Source organism: Poecile atricapillus, chromosome 2 (genome assembly GCF_030490865.1).
Source record: "Poecile atricapillus isolate bPoeAtr1 chromosome 2, bPoeAtr1.hap1, whole genome shotgun sequence".
In the NCBI taxonomy this organism is placed as follows: domain Eukaryota; kingdom Metazoa; phylum Chordata; class Aves; order Passeriformes; family Paridae; genus Poecile; species Poecile atricapillus.
Genome location: NC_081250.1, coordinates 16,489,508 through 16,509,852, shown reverse-complemented (window position 1 = coordinate 16,509,852; position 20,345 = coordinate 16,489,508). Strand labels below are relative to the sequence as shown.

The following is a 20,345-nucleotide window of genomic DNA, read 5'->3' as shown; positions in this document are numbered from 1 at the left end:
AGGACTGAGCTGGGGAAAGGTAATCCTGGCAGTGGGAGACTTTGACCACCAATTCATTGCCTACCTACCCAAAACGAACCCCAGACTCAAATGGAAGGAAGAACTGCACCTACAGACTGATTAGCATGAGACGCGATATCTATAGCTAACAAATACGGGGTTAAAGTCGAATTAACAAATGACTTATGTAATTTGTAACCAATGAATGCTGATGTCGTTGTTAAAATGTATAGCGTCAAGTTTTAAAATAGGTAAGCCACCCTTTCGTGGGTCACCACCTATGTCCCTACTTTGTGCAAACTAGAATAAAATTTAGGGTTCATACACTCGCCTGGGTGTATGAATTATGGGTGTATGAATTAGGCGCTGCGCGCCGGTTAACGAGCCCGCGTTCCGGACAACACCCGGGGGCGATGACACCGAGCAGGGGCAGGCCCCTCTGGCAGCTGCACCACCACCGGGTGAGAGCGGGTCCCCCGCGGGGTCCTGCCCGGCCACCCCCGGCCCCGGCTGCTCCCCTCTTCCGCCTCGGCCTCGGGGCGGCGGCCGCGTGGGGGGGCGGCGGCGGCCCGGAAGCTCTTTGGGCTCCCGCCGCTTCCGGGGCGGCTCGGCCCGGTCGGCGCGGCCGCGGGGCGGACATTTCCCGGAGCGGAGCCGCGGGCCCTCCTCAGCCGCCGGCGGCCACAGCAGGCGGGCTCCTGCGGCTGGCCTGGGAGGCGGAAGAGACGCCTGCGGCCGCCGCCGGTCCCGCCGGGAGGATGTTTTCCTTCTCTACCGTGCAGCCCCAGGTGAGGGGCTGGCGGGGCGCTCCGGCCCGGTGCGGTGCGCGGTTCGCCGCGCCCCGGGCTCGCTCTCCGGCGGGGGCTCGCTCCCTGTCCGGGCGGAGGCGCTCGGAGGGCCCGGGAGTTGCGGCAGGAGGAACCGAGTTCCTGCCTGCCACGTTCCCGGGGCTTTGGGCGTCAGCGGGGCCGCAGCGGGGAGAGGAGCGGGTGGGGGCAACGGCGGTGTGGGGTGCGCATCGGGGAAAAAGACGTAAATGGAAGAGAGAGGAAGGGGCTTTAAAAGCTTGTAAAGAGTAAAAGCGTTCTGAAATGACGAAATAACCTTAGGTGGCGCATTTTAGTGTCTGTTTTTGTAGCAGAAGGAAGGGGTGGTGACGTGTGTTACTACAGTTAAACTATGCTGTTAATTTTAACGGGTTATTGTGAAAGCCAAAAGGAAATGGCTTAGAAGGGTTAGTGGAGGGAAAACCGTCGGTGATTTGTTTCACAGAACAGTCCGAATGCAATCGGGAAGGCATCGTTAATTAGACAATGAGTCTGATGGGATTGGTGAGTTTTATGGATTTTGATCTGAACCAGTGGTTTTGGTTTTATTTTTAAGCTTTTTATTACTGTGTCATAGTCTGATTCCAGAATGGGATTTGATTGTTCTTTCCGCATGTGGAAAATGTGTTTAAAGCTTTAATTAGAGTAGTGAAATGGAAGAATTTTTAAGTTTCTAGTAACGTGTCATTTCACCAGAGTGAGAAATACAGGTGGAAAGTTTGGTTAGTGGTTGGGATGTTTGCTTTCACCTCTAGAAGCTTTATGGTTTTACCACAAGCTCTGAGTCTAATTACAACTTTGGGCAATTAATTATGAGGCAGTTTTTATGTCTCACAGCATTTTCTCTTTTGATCTTCTGTCTAGTCAACACAAAGGTGGTAGTCCTTGCAGAAGGATGTTCATAGGCATGCCCAATTATGCTTCAATCAGGGATCATTCCAGCAGCCAAGGTTTTGTCCCAGCTCCTTCCTAGTGACGTGTACTGAGTGGGGAGGTTCGGAAATGCTGGGGTTATTTATCCGATATGTTCACAAGAGATGTAGTCATGTGTTAAGAGGAGGAGCCCTGGTAGGTGGTGCACCTGGGCTTTTGTATTGGTTCATGAGGTGGAATGAATGCTGCTGAACTGCAGATTTGACTGTGCTTTCATTTTGATCCTTAAACTGAAAGTGTGATCCCAAGGGAAAAACGTAAAGGCAATGTTTAGAAATAGCTTATAATAATGCAAGAAAAAGTATAGATAATTCGAGTTATGAAAGTATTGCTTTAGAGATGAAAATAGGAGCTTCTAATCTGTCATATGTGCTTAGACTTTCTCTTTTTTCCCTTTAAAGAAAGTATCGGCTAACACTGTGGTTTTGAAGATCTTACGGTTTATAATTAAGTCCTCAGTTAAAAAGCAGTGTACAAGATATGCAATTATGTTAGAGTTTGGAGCCGAAGTATGTTTAAATAGTTTAAACAAGCTTAAGTCTTTATCTAATTTTTTTCCAGGCTACTGTTCCTCTGAGTCACCTTATCAACGCCTTTCATTCACCAAAAAGCTCCACAACTTCTGCCAGCAAAGCATCCATACAGCCTGTCCAGAGGGACTCCTCTCCAGAGCATGATCCTCAGAAGAGTGAGGTACAAAAAACCTTTTGAAAAAGTGATGGTGTAACTGATGGTAAATCTGAGTAATACCAGTTTAAGTGGCTGTAATATTTGTCTGGTCTATAAAATAATGTAATGTGACTAAACAAAACAGGGTGTTAACATATAGAGTGTATCTTTTTGGCAGAACTGCAGTCAATCAAAGTGTTTTGCCAGTAAGGATTCTACAAAAATACAGTATTTAATTTAAAAAAAGGAGCTGGTACTTGTCTCAGTAGTACGTTGCAAATGAGGAAGGTATTTGTTTTCATTTCCAATTTAATGGTTCTTTCTGTAAAAGTAGCAGTAAGTTTTCTGTTAATAGACCCTGTATTTTTATTCTGAGTTCTAGCAAAGTTTGTTTCATTATTGCTTGTGAGAAAATGGAGACTGTAACTTAAGGTGTGTTGAAGGTTTTGAGAGATTAAATGGCATATTTTCATGTTTGGTTTTATTTTTCTGTTAAAATAGCTTTCATTATCATTGGTTATTTCTTGCTTTTGACATTGAAAATTAAAACAGAGTGCCAAATAGTATTAGATATTACCACTTCTCTTTCAACTAATTTCTTACAAGTTTTTAACTAAGCACTTTTTTTGGGAGGAGAAGCATGGAATCCCTCAGTAACTTCAAAACTGTGGAAAATAGCATGGGTTGTACAGCTCACCACTGTGTTGTAATTCCATTCTTGGGGTTTTGTGGGTTTTTTTGGTTTGGTTAGTTTTTTTTCTTCAGTCTATATTTGCTTCTGCTGCTAATGCTTTCCCTCAGGTAATCTTATGTAAATTTTGAACATTTATTTCTATTTTTCAGTCTGTATTTAAAAATTTAAGAGATCTGGGATTGTCTGATTTGAAAGCTAACCAGTTCAGAGAGTTGGTGAACAGGCTACTTCCTGGCTTCTGTACAGAAAGCAAAGTCTCCTCACAGTGGCACACGTCGTACGTCTCTGCTCAGTCCTTCTTTGAAAATAAGCATGGTATGTTTGAGTGAAATGTTTATGAGAGTTGGTGGAAGTTAAGTTATAAAGGTCAATAGAGTTATTCTTTAGTTTAATCTCTTGTGCTGTCAATAATTAGTAGTTAAACATATTTAATAAAAATAGTATTAATCTATTTTTTATTGTATATAGCTTGTCTCTGTAAACTTGGGAAATTTAGAAAATTTAGCAAATCGTTTCTTCAGATTTCAAGTTAATTACTGTTAAACTTTTCTGAACTCAGCTGCAGTACAAGGCACTTGTCTTAATGATGAGCCTGAGCTGTGACTTCTCCCACCAGTTTGTTTTTAGCAAGACATTAGATTTTGCTAATCTACTTATGTCACAGACATCTCCATTTTATATTTTTATCCATTTTTTGCTTGAAGCAATGTTACGAAAAGATATTAATTAGAAAGGAATTCAAGGTGGCAGACTGTTAACACTCCATGTGGAGTATTTAATTGCTGAAATAAACAAGAGTAGTTCTTTGCAGGTGAAGATATCTTGTTGGAATTAGTCAAAAATGAAGGAAGTAAGAATATTGCAGATGCTTAATAATGTATTAGAAAAAGAAGTATATAGCTGGCATTTGAGATACTGCCTATACAGTACTGCAGTAGAGAGGAGTGCTAAGAATAATACTGGAGGACTGCTGTTAGAGAAATAATATTAAACTCCAAAAAAAATATCTGTGACCATTGCCTGAAAGCAAACAAATACTTGGAAATGCTTCAAAGTTTTGATAATGTTCTGGTAATTTCTTTCATTAAAGATGTCTGGAGTACTGTAGTAAAATAGAATAAATATTTAAAAAACTAAGACAAACTGTGCAAGAAGTAATGTTGAGTTGCCATTTAAAATAGGGTGTTTTTATACTTTGTTGTATCTTTTTGCAGGTTTTGTGGATGTTTTCAGTGCTTTACGCTCATCTTGTTTGTACAGGCAACATCCTAATCCCCTCCAAAATTTCTGTTCAGATGTTCGGTGTTGGCCAGGTATAAAGCATTAAACTACACTGGTTTTAATCTGTGTAGAATTCGTCTAGTCTGGAAAAGTATTTTTGCATTTGTTGTAGAGGCGTCATCACTCAGGAAATAACAGTAAGCTTCCAGGAGGAACTTACATTGATATTAACACTTTAAATCATGAAGTTATTTTTATACTTGAGTAGTGTGATTCTAGAATTTAGTAAGCACCATGTTGTTCTAAGATGTCAGTATTTGTGGATCATAAACTTGAAAGACCACAGACAAACTGACTATTTTTAAATCAATAAATATGTTGAATTAAATATGTTGAATTCAGTACTCATCCAGTTGAATTTTCTGAGGGGTTTGGTGACCGGCAGCATTAGTGAAAACATAATCAACAGTTCAGGAAGTTTAGGTATTCTCCTAAATTCAGTTCTTCTGATGCTATTCTAGATATATCTAGAGGGTTTGTATCTTGTAGTGAAGAGAAATGCTGACAACATGGAGATAGCCCAGTGATGGGTCACAAGAAAGGGTGCAGATTTTTAAGCATTTTATATGGGGAGGAAGCTGAAGGATCTGAGGCTTTAGTTAGCAGAATAAAAAGCAAGGAGTGATCCAACTGCTATTGGAGCCGTATCAGTTACCCTTCTCACATACACCTCAAAGAAGAGGCAACAATCCCATGTAAAAGCAAATTAAAACCTGTTTGAAAATTTTCACACTGAGAATGAAACAGATTGTCTGGAGAAGTTTGGTTATCTTAATCCTTGGAGATTTTCAAAACTGAGCTGAACAAGGTCCAGAGCTACCTGATTAAATGTTAGACCTTTCTTGAGCAGGGCTCAAGGGTCAGCTGCAGAAGTTCTTTTTATCCAGTACTGTTCTAGAATACCAAAAAGCTTAGTGAAACTGATCTGATTGACTGGCATTGATGTTTATTTTAAAACACAGTAGTGAAATGAGAAAAATATTCTTTGCTTGTGTTAAAACGTCCATCACAAGGTTTCTGATGTGGTAGGAGATGACTTTAGAGTGCCATAAGCTCGCTGTGATTAAATGGTCTCACTTCTTTTGTCACTTCCAAAGTTAACAGCACACTGAAGCCATTACAGATTTCCTCAGGGCACCTGATCAGCAGAGCTCACAAAGCATTATTCCTATCTTGCTGGGTTTGCTTCTGAATGTTTCATGTTTGTCAGCCTGCCTGGATTTAATTGCCTGAATGTCTCCTCTTCCCTGAGTAGGCCAATTAGCTATAATTTACAACATGAACCCTGATTATTTTAACATGAAATTTTATGTGAAACAGAAGTTTGCTTGCAAGGGCAGACTACAAATAGGGTTTGTGATCACATAACTATCCATTTACAGTACAGTGGATATGTTGGGAAGATTATATTCCATATTCTTTCATATAATAGTTTCTGAATTTTCTTAAGACCTTTTTTTTTTGTAGTGGTAATAATGATTAGGTTTTAATTTCTGTTTATTATTATGTAAAGTTTACATACAGACACGGAACTTTAAGACTCTGAGATCAAGAGCAAGACGTCTGCAGTCAACATCTGATCAATTCACAGAAACAAAAAGTTCACTTTCTTCACTTTTGAAGGTAAATACAAGTAACATGAAGTTGTTTTGGGCTTACTCAGGCCATCTCTTTCTCTTGAACAAGCCTTCAAAATTTTCGTGTTTTCTGTCACTAGCATGAAAAAATTTCTTAATTGTAAAACTTGAGCTAATGGCAATGTATTGTTTTTTCTTACCAATGTGTATATTTGCTTCACATATTCCCAGTTCTGAGATTATTTGAATTTTTAAGAGAATGGTTTCAGCATATAACTATGATTTTAACTCTAGAAATTAAATTCTTCATATTCTGTTTCTAAAATGGAATATAAACTAAAAATAGCTTCAAGTCAAAGGATTTATTTCTTTAAGCAGAAATACAGTCAGTTTAACATACAAGAATGTGTGTTTTCAAGTCAGCAGATAATTATTGAAAGCACTAACAAAACCAAGTTAACCTGGGTACTCTTTGCTTCTAATTGGCTGTACAGAAGTCAGGCTAATTAAGGCTTTTCATTTTACTGTGTGTGTAAATTGTTTTTGAACTCTTCCCTTCTTGTAGCCGTATGTGGTTTATTTCATCTGTGGACTACGTGTACTGTGGATGAAGATAAACCAGAGCTAGCTCCATGCAGTGCTGCTCTGAAATTTGACAGGGCATATGAGATGTATTTGCTTAAGTTCCATCAAAACAATACTTGAAAAGATACTTTGCAGTTGGAAGTAAAGCAAGAAGCTTAAGCTAAAAAGTCCCACTGAATCCAGTGAACAAAGCTGGTTGTGTACAGATCTGTCTTAGGCTGCATTTTCAGTTTGGAACTGGGATCCAGGAGGGCTCCAAAACCGATTTGCTGAGCAAAAATGGGAATGCCTATGCTCAAACCATGGGGATTCCACACTTGAGCTACTGGCCTGTACCTTCTAACCACCCCAACAGCACGTGAATTGCATGCTGTTGTAATTTTATTTTTTCTTATCACCCATGTTACCCAGATGATAAGCTAAGTGTTTATGAAAGCTTGGTGTATACTAACACTGCTTTGGAAAATATTGCAGGGTTTTATCCTGAGAAGGCGACGAATTGATGTTGAAAACTTAGACACACTAATGAAAACAAAAAACATCCCAGAGGCGCACCAGGATGCTTTTAAAACTGGTTTTGCAGAAGGCTTTTTGAAAGCACAGGTATTCCTGCAAAAAACACTTGGTAAGTTGTTTTAATTTACATATCTTATCTTTGCAATCAGAAAGAAATTTATTTTAGCCCCTATTAAATATGTTTTTATTTTCTTTTACAGATTCCTTAAGAAGATCACGTTTGCTTTCTTTCTTTCTCTTTGTTCTTTGTTTTTATCTTGCTATATATTCATCATTTTTACCTGGGAAAGGTTCCTTTTCTGATGCTGGTTAGTTAATTTTTGTTTTCCACACTGTTCCACTTGTGTTGTTTCTTCCAGCAGATTTAGCATAAATTAAATATATTTTGACATTATGATTCGGTTTTATTAGTACATTGAAAAGTTATCCTAAGAGTTATTTACTGCTTCTGGCTACAGCCCTTCAGATGATAGTGTGACAAAACGTTTATGAAAACAAAAATGTTCTGTATCAGTAAAATTACTTTATTTCTCTTGGTTAAGCAATTGCTTGGAACCAGAGAAGTCAGGCTGGTCACCAATTATGTATTGGACTTTCAGTTTAGATGATGTATTGTCTAGATCAGCTGTAAGCAAGATGGTTTCAATTTTCAATCTGTAATCACAGCCTAGTTTATAGCAACTAGGAGCTTGCGTTGTTAAATTGCCATCTTGAGAAATCTCTTGGAAATAGTGGAACAATCAAAAGGCTGAGCTCATGTAACTGGAAACATTCAAATTGATGCTAAGTTATCACCTAGGTCTCAAGGAAGTTAGGATATGTATAGAAACATTGAGGGAGAAGTTCTGGCTTTGTGTACATGCTTCTGGATGAAGAGCTTTCTGTACTACATGACTAAAATGCGTATCACTGAATTAATTGCAAATATTTTAAAGATTATTTTTGAAACATAAATCTTATTCCTGCTGGACACTTGTAAATGAACACATGCCCTGTCAAAAGGGCAGGTATAAGGTCAGTGTCTTACCTGCATGTGTTCAGGTGCAGCACTCAGTCTTGTAAAGAAATGACATTGTATGTAAATTTGTTGTTCGTCATCTGCTGTTTGCTCTTAGTACGCTTTCGAACATCAAGTATCTTTGATGCAGCAGTTGATCCAATCCAGTTGAAAAATGTCACCTTCGAACATGTTAAAGGGGTAAGCTCAAAAGTAAAATACGTGCAAGTTCTTGTTTTAAGTAATCATTATGAGTCTGTCTGATGTTTAACTAATCATTCTGAATGTCTTGCTCTGTTCAAGAAATATCTTTATATGAACTGAAGCCTTGTATACATTGGCCATTCCAAGAAGAAGGAAGGTTTTAGCCACTCTTTTTCTACTTTGTTTTTGTGGCATTTAATACCTTACAAAAGATGCACTCTCCACTTGTTGAATAACATTTTTAAGGCTAGAATAATAAATGGCAGGCCGTAAATATCAGTGTTTATCTACCTTTTGCAGAAGTTAAGTAGTATAAGAAGATAATGCCATTTGATCCTTTCTCTCTTAGTACCATCTCTTTCAGGCAGTGTTATTGGGACAGGACATATGGAGATTCCCAGAAAGAAGTGGGCATGTCACTGCTTAAGGGATACCTCTAGTTTTTCTGTTCAATTGTTCTTTGACTGTTAGTGGCAAATTGAGGATGTCCCCCTTTCCTTCCCCTTGGACAAATAGAATTAATCTCTGTGTAATTAATGAGACTAATACCTTAATGTAGAATTTTTGATTTTGTATTTATTTCTTTGGGCAGATCTGGTCTTGAACTGTTTGGTTGTTACTTCACTGTTACTAAGTTTAGTGTTTACTTAGACCTGCAAACAGATTTAGGATAGGTTGAATTAAATTTTGGTATCCACACAAATTCTGTGGTACACTTCAATATTTTTCTATTTGTATTTTTGATCAATACAAAATTAACGGCTTAATCTCTAGTGCAAAACTTATGTACAAAAGCATGCACTATTTTATAAATGCTTAGTTATATTTGTGGCATGTTTTTCATGTACAGGTTGAAGAAGCTAAGCAGGAATTGCAAGAAGTTGTGGAATTTCTGAAAAACCCTCACAAATTTACTGTATTAGGAGGTAAACTTCCAAAAGGTAAGAATCATTGTTCAGCAGAAGTGAAAAACCTGTGTAGCCATGGCTGTGAGACTTGTTCTGTACTGGGTGACTACAGCCTAGTTTCTTACTGTTTCTTCATGTATTATGCAAATGAAAATTTTGGGGTTAGACAAAATTTACTGTGCCTTCTTCAGTTATTGAGCTAATAAACAGTAGTACTTTGCCCTGTAAAACAGGGGGTTTATTAACTGAACTCTTGAAAGGGCTTTATTTCTTCCTTATGGCTTTTAGCACCTTGAATGCTTCCTAACTGCTTTAGATAGCTCAGAAACAAATGTTTTCATGTAAAAGGATGATTAAGATCACAGTGGAAATCCATGTGAATCTGAAATGTGTAGACCTGAGAAATCTGTTTACTGTTAGTGCTCTGCACTGTTTAAAGACAGTTACTTGGAAGGATTTGATTTAAAAATGAAAGATTCCACAGAAACAGCCAGGAAGATGTCAGTTTGAAGCAAACACTATTAGGGATTCAGCTGCTAAACTCAACAGTGAATCTGCAGAATACTTGAGGCTTCTGTTTTGATGGTCTTACAAGTCCTTGTTGTTGTTTAAATACGGATCAAATTTTATCTAGATTTATTGCAAGGAAGCTCCTTTAGACTGGCAGTAATGAGCAGTACCTGAAATGAGATCTTAGCAGCTTTTTGGAGCCAAGTGTACATTATTTCTTTTAATGCATGGAAGAAAATACTCATATAAGATGACTGTGTGGATGTGGTGGTTTTGTTGGTTTTTTTGTTTGGTTGTTTTTTTTTTTTAGGCATTTTGTTAGTTGGACCACCTGGTACTGGCAAGACACTTCTTGCACGGGCTGTGGCTGGTGAAGCTGATGTTCCATTTTATTACGCGTCCGGGTCAGAGTTTGATGAGATGTTTGTTGGTGTGGGAGCCAGTCGCATCCGAAGCCTGTTCAGTAAGTTAAATATTTGTGGGTTTGAAATCTTTTCACATGCAAGAATAAGTGTTCAGTGTTGTTTACGTGGCTTGATTAGTTACAATTCTGGTTACTGGAAAGCAGTAGTGTATAAAGCTAATGAATAAAGCTTTAGTTATGTAGGTAAATGTCACAATTCTGTGAGCATCAGTTAACTGTAGAATCTTCCTAACCATCACATGAAATTATAGCTAAACTTATAACTGATTTTACAATGTTCCCAGAGAGAAGTAGTAATTTGAGATGTAATGTTCTATAAACTAAATTGAATACTTGAAATTGTAACTTTTTAGTCATACATAAATTGTTGTAAATTTGAATTGTAAATTTCAGATAAAAAAATTGTTAACCTTTTTAATTACTGCCCTCATATTTAATTTTTTTTTTTTTTTTTTTGCTCTGAATTAAAGCTTTGTGGTGTTGTGGCATGGTAATAAGCTGAGATTTCCTTTCTCAGACCCATCAGTAGGCTCAGAGTAAAGAGCATGATAACAAAACTTTCAAAACTAATGCTTAGATTTATAACTTTCACAGAAGATACTTCCTGTTTTAAGTGTGGGGAGTTTTAAGTCCTGTTTTAATATTACTGGGGAGGAGAAAACCCAGTTTCTCTCTTAAATGGAGGATTGGTAGAGTCAAATATATGCAATGTATGATGTAGTTTGCATTTGTAGAAAAAAATGTGACTTCACATGGATGGGATGCAAAATATAATACATGTAGTATCTTAAAAATGCATTTCCTTCTGTTGACTGCAGAAGTGTAGATGCCTGACTTGTACATCAATATTATTACATATATGTTAATAATGTTACAGATACACATGGGGGGTGAGATGAATTGCATCCTGGTATGCATGTACCAATTTATGGTCTTCACTTTTATTAATGTGTTTTTATTTTGTGTTTTAATGCCTGTAAACTTGAGCGTGAACCCTTTGCTGTAAAATAACAAATTCTATTAAAGATAGTTAGTGTTGAGACCTGTCATATTTCATATTATTTTTATTTAATAGGCAAATATTCTCTATCCAAGCCTATAAAATAAACTCTTGTAGGAAGTTCATACAAAATATGACAATTTTGTAGTTTATTTTATTAGTGATTTCTTGTACCATGATAAAAATAAGCTGATGAGATACAATTTTGAAATGGCGAAATAAAGAGAATCAAGATTCTGTTTCCCTTTTTTTAGGCTAAAAGCAATACCCTTTTGGTGATGTCTAATAGGAATAATAGAAACAGTAGAATCCTAAACTACCTGATACACTGTCTGTTCCTTTGTGTGGTTCAAGGCTCCTTCTGCTATTTTTCTTTTGTCAGGGGAAGCAAAAGCAAATGCACCTTGTGTTATTTTCATTGATGAATTGGACTCTGTTGGTGGGAAAAGAATTGAATCTCCGATGCACCCGTATTCAAGACAGACCATTAATCAGCTCCTTGCTGAAATGGATGGGTAAATATATGGATTCTGAGGGCACAGGAGGTGCTTGACTAACTAGTATTTTGGATATGTGGGTGCATGTTTTCTTCCTGACACCTTTGAAGTTTCATGTAATTTTTTGTAATGCTTTTTAGGATATATATTTAATATGCTTTTATGGCTGTTTTCTAGTACTGCCAACAGTAGCGTTAATGGACTTATTGTAAAGAATATAGAAGCTTTTGAGTTGTATTTGCACAATAGCTGCTGTTTATTTTAAATAATTTCTCAGGTTTTTTAGCTTGTTTAGTTTAATATATCTATAGGAAGAATCTCAACACTGAGATTAGACCATGTTTTTAACTACTTGTTGGGTTAAACATGGTCATTCTTGGATCCCATGTAGTTGTGTGAAAGCATATTTTTGACTGGTCATTGAGGTCAGTAGCAGTAGTTACTGACAAAATTGTAAATTCTATGTCCAGAAAAAAAAAAATTCACACCTTGTTTTCCACACAGCTTTAAACCAAATGAAGGTGTTGTTATTATTGGTGCAACAAACTTCCCTGAAGCATTAGACAAGTGAGTATAATTCACTGCTTATTTTACAGACCATGCAGTAAAAAAAAACCCTGCAACAAATCCAAAGTTGCTTGTGATAATCTGCAAGTATTACAGTGTCATAGCTGCAGTTTTACAGGTTAAAAAGGATGTGTATTGACCAGTTTTTGGTATTTAATAGGTTGCAGAGTTAAATACTGAGAAATGATTAATATGTTTCTAAGCATTTGAAATTTCTGTTAAGTTTTCAGCTAAATTGATAAGCTGCTTTCCCTGTTCACAATGCAAAATTTTTAAATGCGTAAAACTCTTCAAAATGAATTGTCAATAAATATCTTTCATATTTTTACAAGCAGATAAGAAAAATATATTCTTTGCATATGTGCATGAGGCATAATCTATATACATATTTTAGCAATGGATTTTTGTTCCTTGATATACGTTAGTGAGTTTGCTGCAGCATTTTTGAGTCAATGTACTAAACTGTCATTTCCTTTAGTGCTCTAATACGTCCTGGTCGCTTTGATATGCAAGTCACTGTTCCCAAGCCTGATGTAAGAGGTCGCACAGAAATTCTGAAGTGGTACCTTAATAAAATCAAATATGACCCATGTAAGTAAATGTTTTACTGTAGTATCTTTTTATGTAACAGTTTTTATATGAGGGATATATATATACATATATATATATATAATATGAGGGATCAACCCGCTCATATTTGTCCTGTATTCCATTGGCAATTGCGGCTTTACTGCATCAATAAAGAACACAAAAATTGTCTTATATGTATTATTTCTCTCTAGTCTCTGAGTTCATAGTGTCTTGAAAATAAGGCTTAATTTCTTCTAAAACTGATTTATTTTGTTTATTTTTTTTGTGGGGTTTTTTTGTTGTTGTTTTGTTTAATGCATAATTTTTAATAGGATATGATTAGTTTAAAATTTCAGGAGCAATATGGACGTTAATAAACCAAATGGTTTTGTTTTGTTTGTTTTTTCTTCCCCTACAGCTGTTGATCCAGAAATAATTGCACGAGGCACAGTAGGATTTTCTGGAGCAGAGCTTGAAAATCTTGTAAATCAAGCTGCCTTAAAGGCAGCTGTTGATGGAAAAGATATGGTAACCATGAAAGAGCTAGAGTTCTCCAAGGACAAAATTCTAATGGGTAGGATTTTATACAAATGACATGCATGTATATTACAATACACAGAGCTTTTCTTGTATGATGAAGACTTTTACAGGGAAATAGAGAAGTTTTTATGGTGTTGTTTTTTGGGTTGTTGCACTGTGGCTTTTTTTTGTTTGTTGGTTTGCTTTTTTGTTTGGTTCAGTTTTTTTATTGTGGGGGTGGGGGGTTTTTTTGTTTGGATTTTTTTCAACAAATAAAGTTTCCTATTAGTTATTTCTGAATAGAACCTTTTTTGACCAAAGAATATGTAAAATCTAGTGTGGAATGCATTCTTTAAAATTTGATACCATTTTTAAAGTTAAAAATGCTACATGTCATACTTCATTCTGGAGGGAGACACAGGCTTGATTTCTTATCCTTTCCCTACTTAAGACCAGAAACCTGGAACTTAAGTTTAACTTCTCATGTGGCAGCACAAATCTTAAACATCTTAGACATAACCACTATACATCTGGTCTGTTCATGCTTGAGAGAAGAAATGGAATTTTCTCAGATACTTAGACTGCATTTAAAATGTATTACTTTAAAAGCAGCTTGTCTGTAGAATATGTTTGGGTCCATTTTTAGGCATTAAAATCTGACTAGTAAACATTTTGCATTTAAGCGTTAGTTCCCTTTGATCGTATGTTGTTCCTCGGCTGCTTTGTGCTTTGAGTATGTGTGGATTGTGGTGGCCAGCTGTACAGAAAGGTTAATTTAATGTTCCTCTGTTTAAGGACCTGAGCGTAGAAGTGTAGAAATTGATGAGAAGAACAAAACCATCACAGCTTACCACGAGTCTGGACATGCAATCATTGCCTATTACACCAAGGATGCCATGCCGATCAACAAGGCCACGATCATGACACGAGGAACAACACTGGGACATGTGAGTGTTTCTTCATCCAGCTTTTTTAGTATTTTTAAATTGTATTTAGTTTATTTGTATTTATTTAGTTTTATTTTTATGTTGGTTTGGTGGTGTAGAGGAATTTGTAAGGATGCTATTTGCTGTGATTATGTTAATAAATACTGTAGTCTGTTGAAATACTCAGTTATGAGCAATCTCTTGGAAAACCCAAGGTCATCTTTTCTGTGTGATAAAAAGCTTGCTTTCTTAATTTCGTAATAAATTACCGTGCACTAATATAACAGTTCACATGGGAAATATAAGTAAGCTTGATTCTATTGAAATGTTGTGTGCAGTTGAAATAGCACCCAACAGCGAAATTTTGAAGGACATCTAAAGGACTAGCAAGTAGAAGCTAACTGTACTTCTAACACAGACATCCTTTATCAGGTTGTTCTTTGTCCAGTTTGGCTTTTTTAAACTTCATCAGTTACCTGCCTTGTTTTTTGCACAGATATCCATAAGTTTTTCTATTTTGCCTTTATCTACCATGCATTTGAACAGAAAAATATTTCTATTACGTCTCTTCCTGGTGAACATTTTCAAGTTTATGTGTTCAGTTAATGAAAACCATTGGTCTGAATCCTCTGGGCAAGTTGATTTGTACTCAGTCCAGATGTAAGAAATAAGGAGAAACTGACAGAATGGGTTGTTCTGTTTCTTCTGGCAGTAGGTGCAAGTTGCTTGCATTGATGGGGTGCTCAGGGTCCGAGGAGGCTGTTTCAGTGGCTTAACCGAGGACCTCCAAGCAATCCTGATGAATTCATATACTAGAGGCAGGCCAGAGCATGCAAAGTGTTACATAAAATCTTTACCTGCTTCAGATATAAACTGGAATATTTGTGAGATTACTTCAGTACTTCTTCAGGTTTTGTTACCTGACCACAGTTCTGTACCTTACAGGTATCTTTGCTCCCAGAAAATGACAGATGGAGTGAAACTAGATCCCAGTTGCTTGCACAGATGGATGTCTGTATGGGAGGAAGAGTAGCAGAAGAGCTCATATTTGGAAGTGACCACATCACAACAGGTCAGCAGATTTGTAGTTAAGAATTTTTGATCAAGGCTGTGGACTGGCATGTTTAATGTGGTTTCAGTAATATAACTTAGATCTGTTTGCTCTCTAGGTGCTTCCAGTGATTTTGATAATGCTACTAAAATTGCAAAACTGATGGTGACTCGATTTGGAATGAGTGAGAAGGTAGTATCATCAATCCTGTAATATTTATATGGAGCAAAAACAGGTTCTGTTCTGTAGCTAAAGCCTATTTGTCTGTCAGTGATCTCTGAGATTAGGGTAAGTGGTTTTCACAAAAAGAGTAAGCCTTATGACCTGGTCTGCTACAGAGAGGCCAACTAGAAAACCTGTATATTTGACAGTTTAAAAAATTGCCTTGCAGGATTTTCACTTCAAAATTGCCTTGAAAATTAGTAATATCTTCAGGAAATAGTTACAATAAAGCCAGACATTTTGGAATTGAGGATAATTCTGAATCTGGGTGGGCAAAGGGGGTAACAACAGTTAGTTTTCTAGACTTTCTTTAGAAGCTTCTTTAGTTGTGTTGATTGTCCATCAAGTGTTAGTAGTCTAGGCATTTTGTTTTGGTTTTTAAGTAGGAGAGCGCCTAATTTGGATCTGTACCGTGACCTATTGAAACAGAATTCTGCAGTAACTACATAGTTGATGAATAGGCTTCTTGTTTTGCTTCTGCCTAAAGCACTTCATTTAACTCATGATTTTGTTTGCATGCAGAAGCAATAGGTGCTGAAACTCACAGAGAGTTTTATGTGTATGACTGCAACAGCAGTGGCAAGATAGAGATATTTTTGTTGTTGTTTAGCTTGGTGTTATGACCTACACTGATACGGGGAAAGTCAGCCCTGAAACCCAGTCCGCAATTGAACAGGAAGTGAGGACGCTTCTACGGGTAAGAGCCCCTCCCCGTCCACTCATACTTCTGACATGAATTGAACACCTGCTTGCTTGATTAATTCATTTAAGTAATGTGTACTGGTGAAAATACACAAATGGGTGGAAGTATTACCAAGTATTTAATGTAGCTGCAACTTTGAATCTCTGCATATCAAAACTTGTTGGTGATTGTCATGCACAAGTAGCGTGAATCAAGTTGGTGGCGTTGGGCTCTTTAATATACTCTTTAACATTTCTCTTGTATTTGGTCAGGATTTGTATTTTTCTGATTCAATTCACAGGAAAAGTATGGCTACAAATTGTTTTAGATTAGATATGGATGTTTTATGTTACTTTCACATTTCATAACTCCCAAGACAGATAATTTTGTACAAAATCACAGGAATGGTACTATCAGATCAAAGTGTTGCCTTCAGTATCCTGTTCCTCACAGTGATCAGTGTCAGATGCTTAGGAAAATTTGTAGCTTTTGATAATCACTGAACTTCCTGATCACTGTTCTGGTAATCTGACTGAGTATGGTACAAGCAGGAGAATTACTTGTAACATTTAAATGAGTAACACTTTTGCTGTAGTTGTTTTTGAACTCACTTGGCCTTGTGAGAGCTTCCAGGGCAGAACTAAAAGTTGAAGCTGGTAATGCTGGCAGTGTGCTTGCAGCAACTGGTGACTTTCAGTAGCTGGTAGCTTTCAGCTTTCTAAAACTACATAGTATTTTGAGTTTTATAAATATTAGAAAATGCTAGTCTTTGAGGAACAATCTGTGAATGTTGTGGTTTTGCTCATAGTGCAAAAAAAAAAATTTGTTATAAAAATCAGGGAACTTTCAAATCTAGCAAGTCTTTCCAAGTCATATGTAACAATATTAAGGTTTGTCTCAGAATTTTGTTTCTAACCCTACTTGTGCAAAATACACAGGTGGCATAAAGTGTTTGGTTGTTTTTTATTCATTATGTCAGCTATACTTTAAAGCTTTATGAATTAGGGGCCGTGCTAGCTTTGAAATGTAAGGCACAACTTTAAATGTTTGTCTCAAGCTCTGTTTACCTGGAAACAATTTTTAAAGTGGAATCTTGCTATTGTTTTTGTTGTAAAGTCTTAAAATCTCCTTATACCTGTTCTTCAAATTAGGACTCCTATGAGCGAGCAAAGAACATCCTGAAGACTCATGCAAAAGAACACAAGAATTTAGCAGAAGCTTTATTGAAATATGAGACTCTGGATGCCAAAGAAATCCAAATTGTTCTAGAGGGGAAAAAACTAGAAGTAAGATGATAACTTCTGGGATATGTAACTGATAATTTGAAGAATGTACATCTAGCAATGCAGTAGTCTTATGCAGCATAGCCTCTTTTTCTCTTCCTGATGTGTGTATGGCATTAATATTAATCTGTCTCTTGTGAGCTTCTGTTACTCATCTATTTGTTGTGTCTCATCAGAATAAGACACAAAATAAAGCAAGTTCCTCATGCTCTGCTCCTTATACTCTTCGCACAAGAAGTTATTCAGAAGGATAAATCTCAGGGTTGAATTCAGCATTTTGATTCAATCAAATGTGTTGAAGCTGAGAAGAAAAACACGTGGATACTCCGGTGTGTGTTGGCACAGGTTCCTGGGCCATGCTGCTACATGTGTGTTTGAAGTGATGCCCCACAATATGTGCGCTGGAATGCGTTATGGAGAGTGACAGACTGAGATGTAAAGCAGTAGTATGTCATGTAGCTATTGCTCGTACTCTGAGGTTAGAGACCACTATTAAAGACTTCTTATTTAGAAATGAAACAAAACATCTCAAAGAATGAGCAAGCTACATTGTGTGAGCACCATGCTAGACAAAAATGCTAGTGGTCATGTTTCCAGTACTCTTGGGGTTAAAATATGCGCATGTATGGCTGGGAGAGAAATTTTATTGCAAAAACAACAGGCTAAATGTTTCTAAGCCTCTTTGGACCATGTTTTGGGCAGAGCCATAGCAGGGATAAGAGAAATACCTGTGACCTCTGATGTGCTGCTGACAAATTTCTTAAAATTTTATTACTGCAGTAGATAGATGACAGTGCTTTGATGACAGTGCTTTTACACTGCTGGAGATTCTGCAGAACTAGTTTCTATTAATACTGTGTATGGGCGTTTGATAATCCAAAAGATAATCTCTTTGAAGAGGACAACATTGCTCAGTGAAGAGTAATTCAGAAAATGTTTGAAGCATGTGTTGTTTCAAATAACATTCCCAGTTCTGTTCTATGGTAGAAGTAGGGAAATAAAACTTTTTATTTCAACCCTTACAGAAATCTCAGGAAATTCTAAGAAAATAAAAGGTTTTGAAAACAAGAGCAGTTTCCAATCAAGTGGAAGTGATGGCAAGCAATTATATGCTAGTATTCCTCTGATCTCATGGAGCTGTTTTTTTAGGAATAACACATCTTGATCATAATTCTTCTGCACAATCATTCATAGCGTTGTGGTATTACAAGCTTCTGTTGCAGAGAGGCATGTATTAGCATATTAATGTTGAGGGTTACCATACTTGGACATTATAATAGTTGGGCTGGTGCCAATAAATGTGAATGGATGCCGGTAGCTACACCTGAAACTAAAAGTAACAGTACTGTAGAATTTTCTGAGTGTAATGCTTGATTATAACCTAGTTTTTTTAGTAGGAGCACGTTTGGTTTATTTTTTTTTTTTCCCCTTTCAAAACAAGATCAACTTCTTGCCTGTTTTTGTCAGCTTACTATAGTGGCATCCCACTCAGCGTGGGAGAACTTCCAAATGTTATAAAACAGTATAGGAAATATCTAGGCTGACTAGTTACAGTTGTACTTGTATTTCAGAAATATGCCAACAGAAACAGAAATATACTGCATATTTGGCATCTGTTTTTGGAGTAATAAAGGTTAATTTTAATTATGCACATTGGTTTTCTTCTTACTCACTGTAAAGTGATATAAAATGTAATACCAAGTTCCCTAGAATGTAAATTGAGATGTATAAAACATTTAAAATTGTAAATAAATTTAAGAATTATGGCAAAATTTCACTCTCTCTAAGTAAGATTTCTAGGGAATGTTCTCCCTAGAAATTCACACATTTTTTCAATTGCTGCTTCAGTAGTGGGATATGAAAGTAATCTTTTCCAGCTAAATAGTGTGAATTTGCATTTAGAAAGAGAAGCAAAAAACCATTTTCTTGTTTGAAGTTACTAAAATCTGTATTGAATGATCTTGTTTGGGGGGGTAAGTCCTTGAATTCCAACTACTTTTCTTATTCAAAAACTTCTTGCTACATGCATAGGATAGTGTCAAAAAGGAAAAAAAAATAGTGATGTATCACTGAGTCATGAAAGATTATTACAAGATTAGCCATGAAGTTGTAAAGGCTGTCTTTGCTTTCTGGCCAACTTAGTAACACAAGTGTTACTGAAGAGTTTATTGTCATTCCTAGTTGGTTTTGTGTGTGTAACATGAGGTTTCCAAGAAGCTTGTCTGTTGAGGCATTGGATTTGATCACTGATGCTCTTGGGAGCACCTAGGAGCTGAAAGGTCACCTTTCAGAATTACTGGGCACAGATGGAAGAGCACTGGATTGGGTTGGTGTGGCAGGGTTGTTGTAGTGAGAAGGCTACATGGGTGGCAACTGGGAGAAGATGCCAGAAGCTTTCCTGTGTCCAATAGAGCACTGCCAGACACCTCTAGGAGAACCTGCTCCTGTCCAAGGCTGAGCCCATCAGCCCCAGTGGTAAAGCCTCTGAGACACCACATGTAATGAAGGGGAAGAAGCTCTGCCCTAAGAGCAGCTGCAGCCAGAGGAGTATGTGGGAGAAACAGTTCTGCAGACACCAAGGTCAGTGAAGGAGATGTAGCAGGGTTAGAGTGGGAGTGGCAGAGACAACCTGTGATGAACTGACCACAACCCCAATTCCTGTCCCACCCCCACCCGGCTCTTACCACTTGAGGGGGAGGAGGTAAAGAAAAGTGGAAGTGAAGTTGAAAACTAAAGGGCTAGCGGAAGAGGTGGTAGTAAGATTTGGTTTTATTTCTGGTTTGGTTGGCATGAAACTCATTTTACCGACTCAAAACTGTTTTGTCCATGATGTTAAGTGGTGAGTGATCTCTCCCTGCCTCCATCACAACCCCCAAGGCCTTTAGCCATGATTTCCCTGTCCA

General features: G+C 37.3%; 1 protein-coding gene across 1 annotated transcript; it reads left to right on the top strand.

Moving 5' to 3' along the window:
• Nucleotides 1-576: 576 nt before the first annotated feature.
• YME1L1 (YME1 like 1 ATPase) lies at nucleotides 577-17,664 on the top strand. Its single transcript, XM_058832405.1, has 19 exons — nucleotides 577-788; nucleotides 2,322-2,453; nucleotides 3,273-3,438; nucleotides 4,338-4,436; nucleotides 5,918-6,027; nucleotides 7,041-7,191; nucleotides 7,283-7,390; nucleotides 8,198-8,280; nucleotides 9,134-9,224; nucleotides 10,012-10,164; nucleotides 11,508-11,640; nucleotides 12,127-12,189; nucleotides 12,668-12,780; nucleotides 13,178-13,333; nucleotides 14,074-14,225; nucleotides 15,150-15,276; nucleotides 15,374-15,447; nucleotides 16,088-16,174; nucleotides 17,311-17,664. The coding sequence occupies exons 1-19, from the start codon at nucleotides 759-761 to the stop codon at nucleotides 17,452-17,454; spliced, it is 2,172 nt and encodes a 723-aa protein (XP_058688388.1). The 5' UTR covers nucleotides 577-758; the 3' UTR covers nucleotides 17,455-17,664.
• The last annotated feature ends 2,681 nt before the right edge of the window (nucleotides 17,665-20,345 follow it).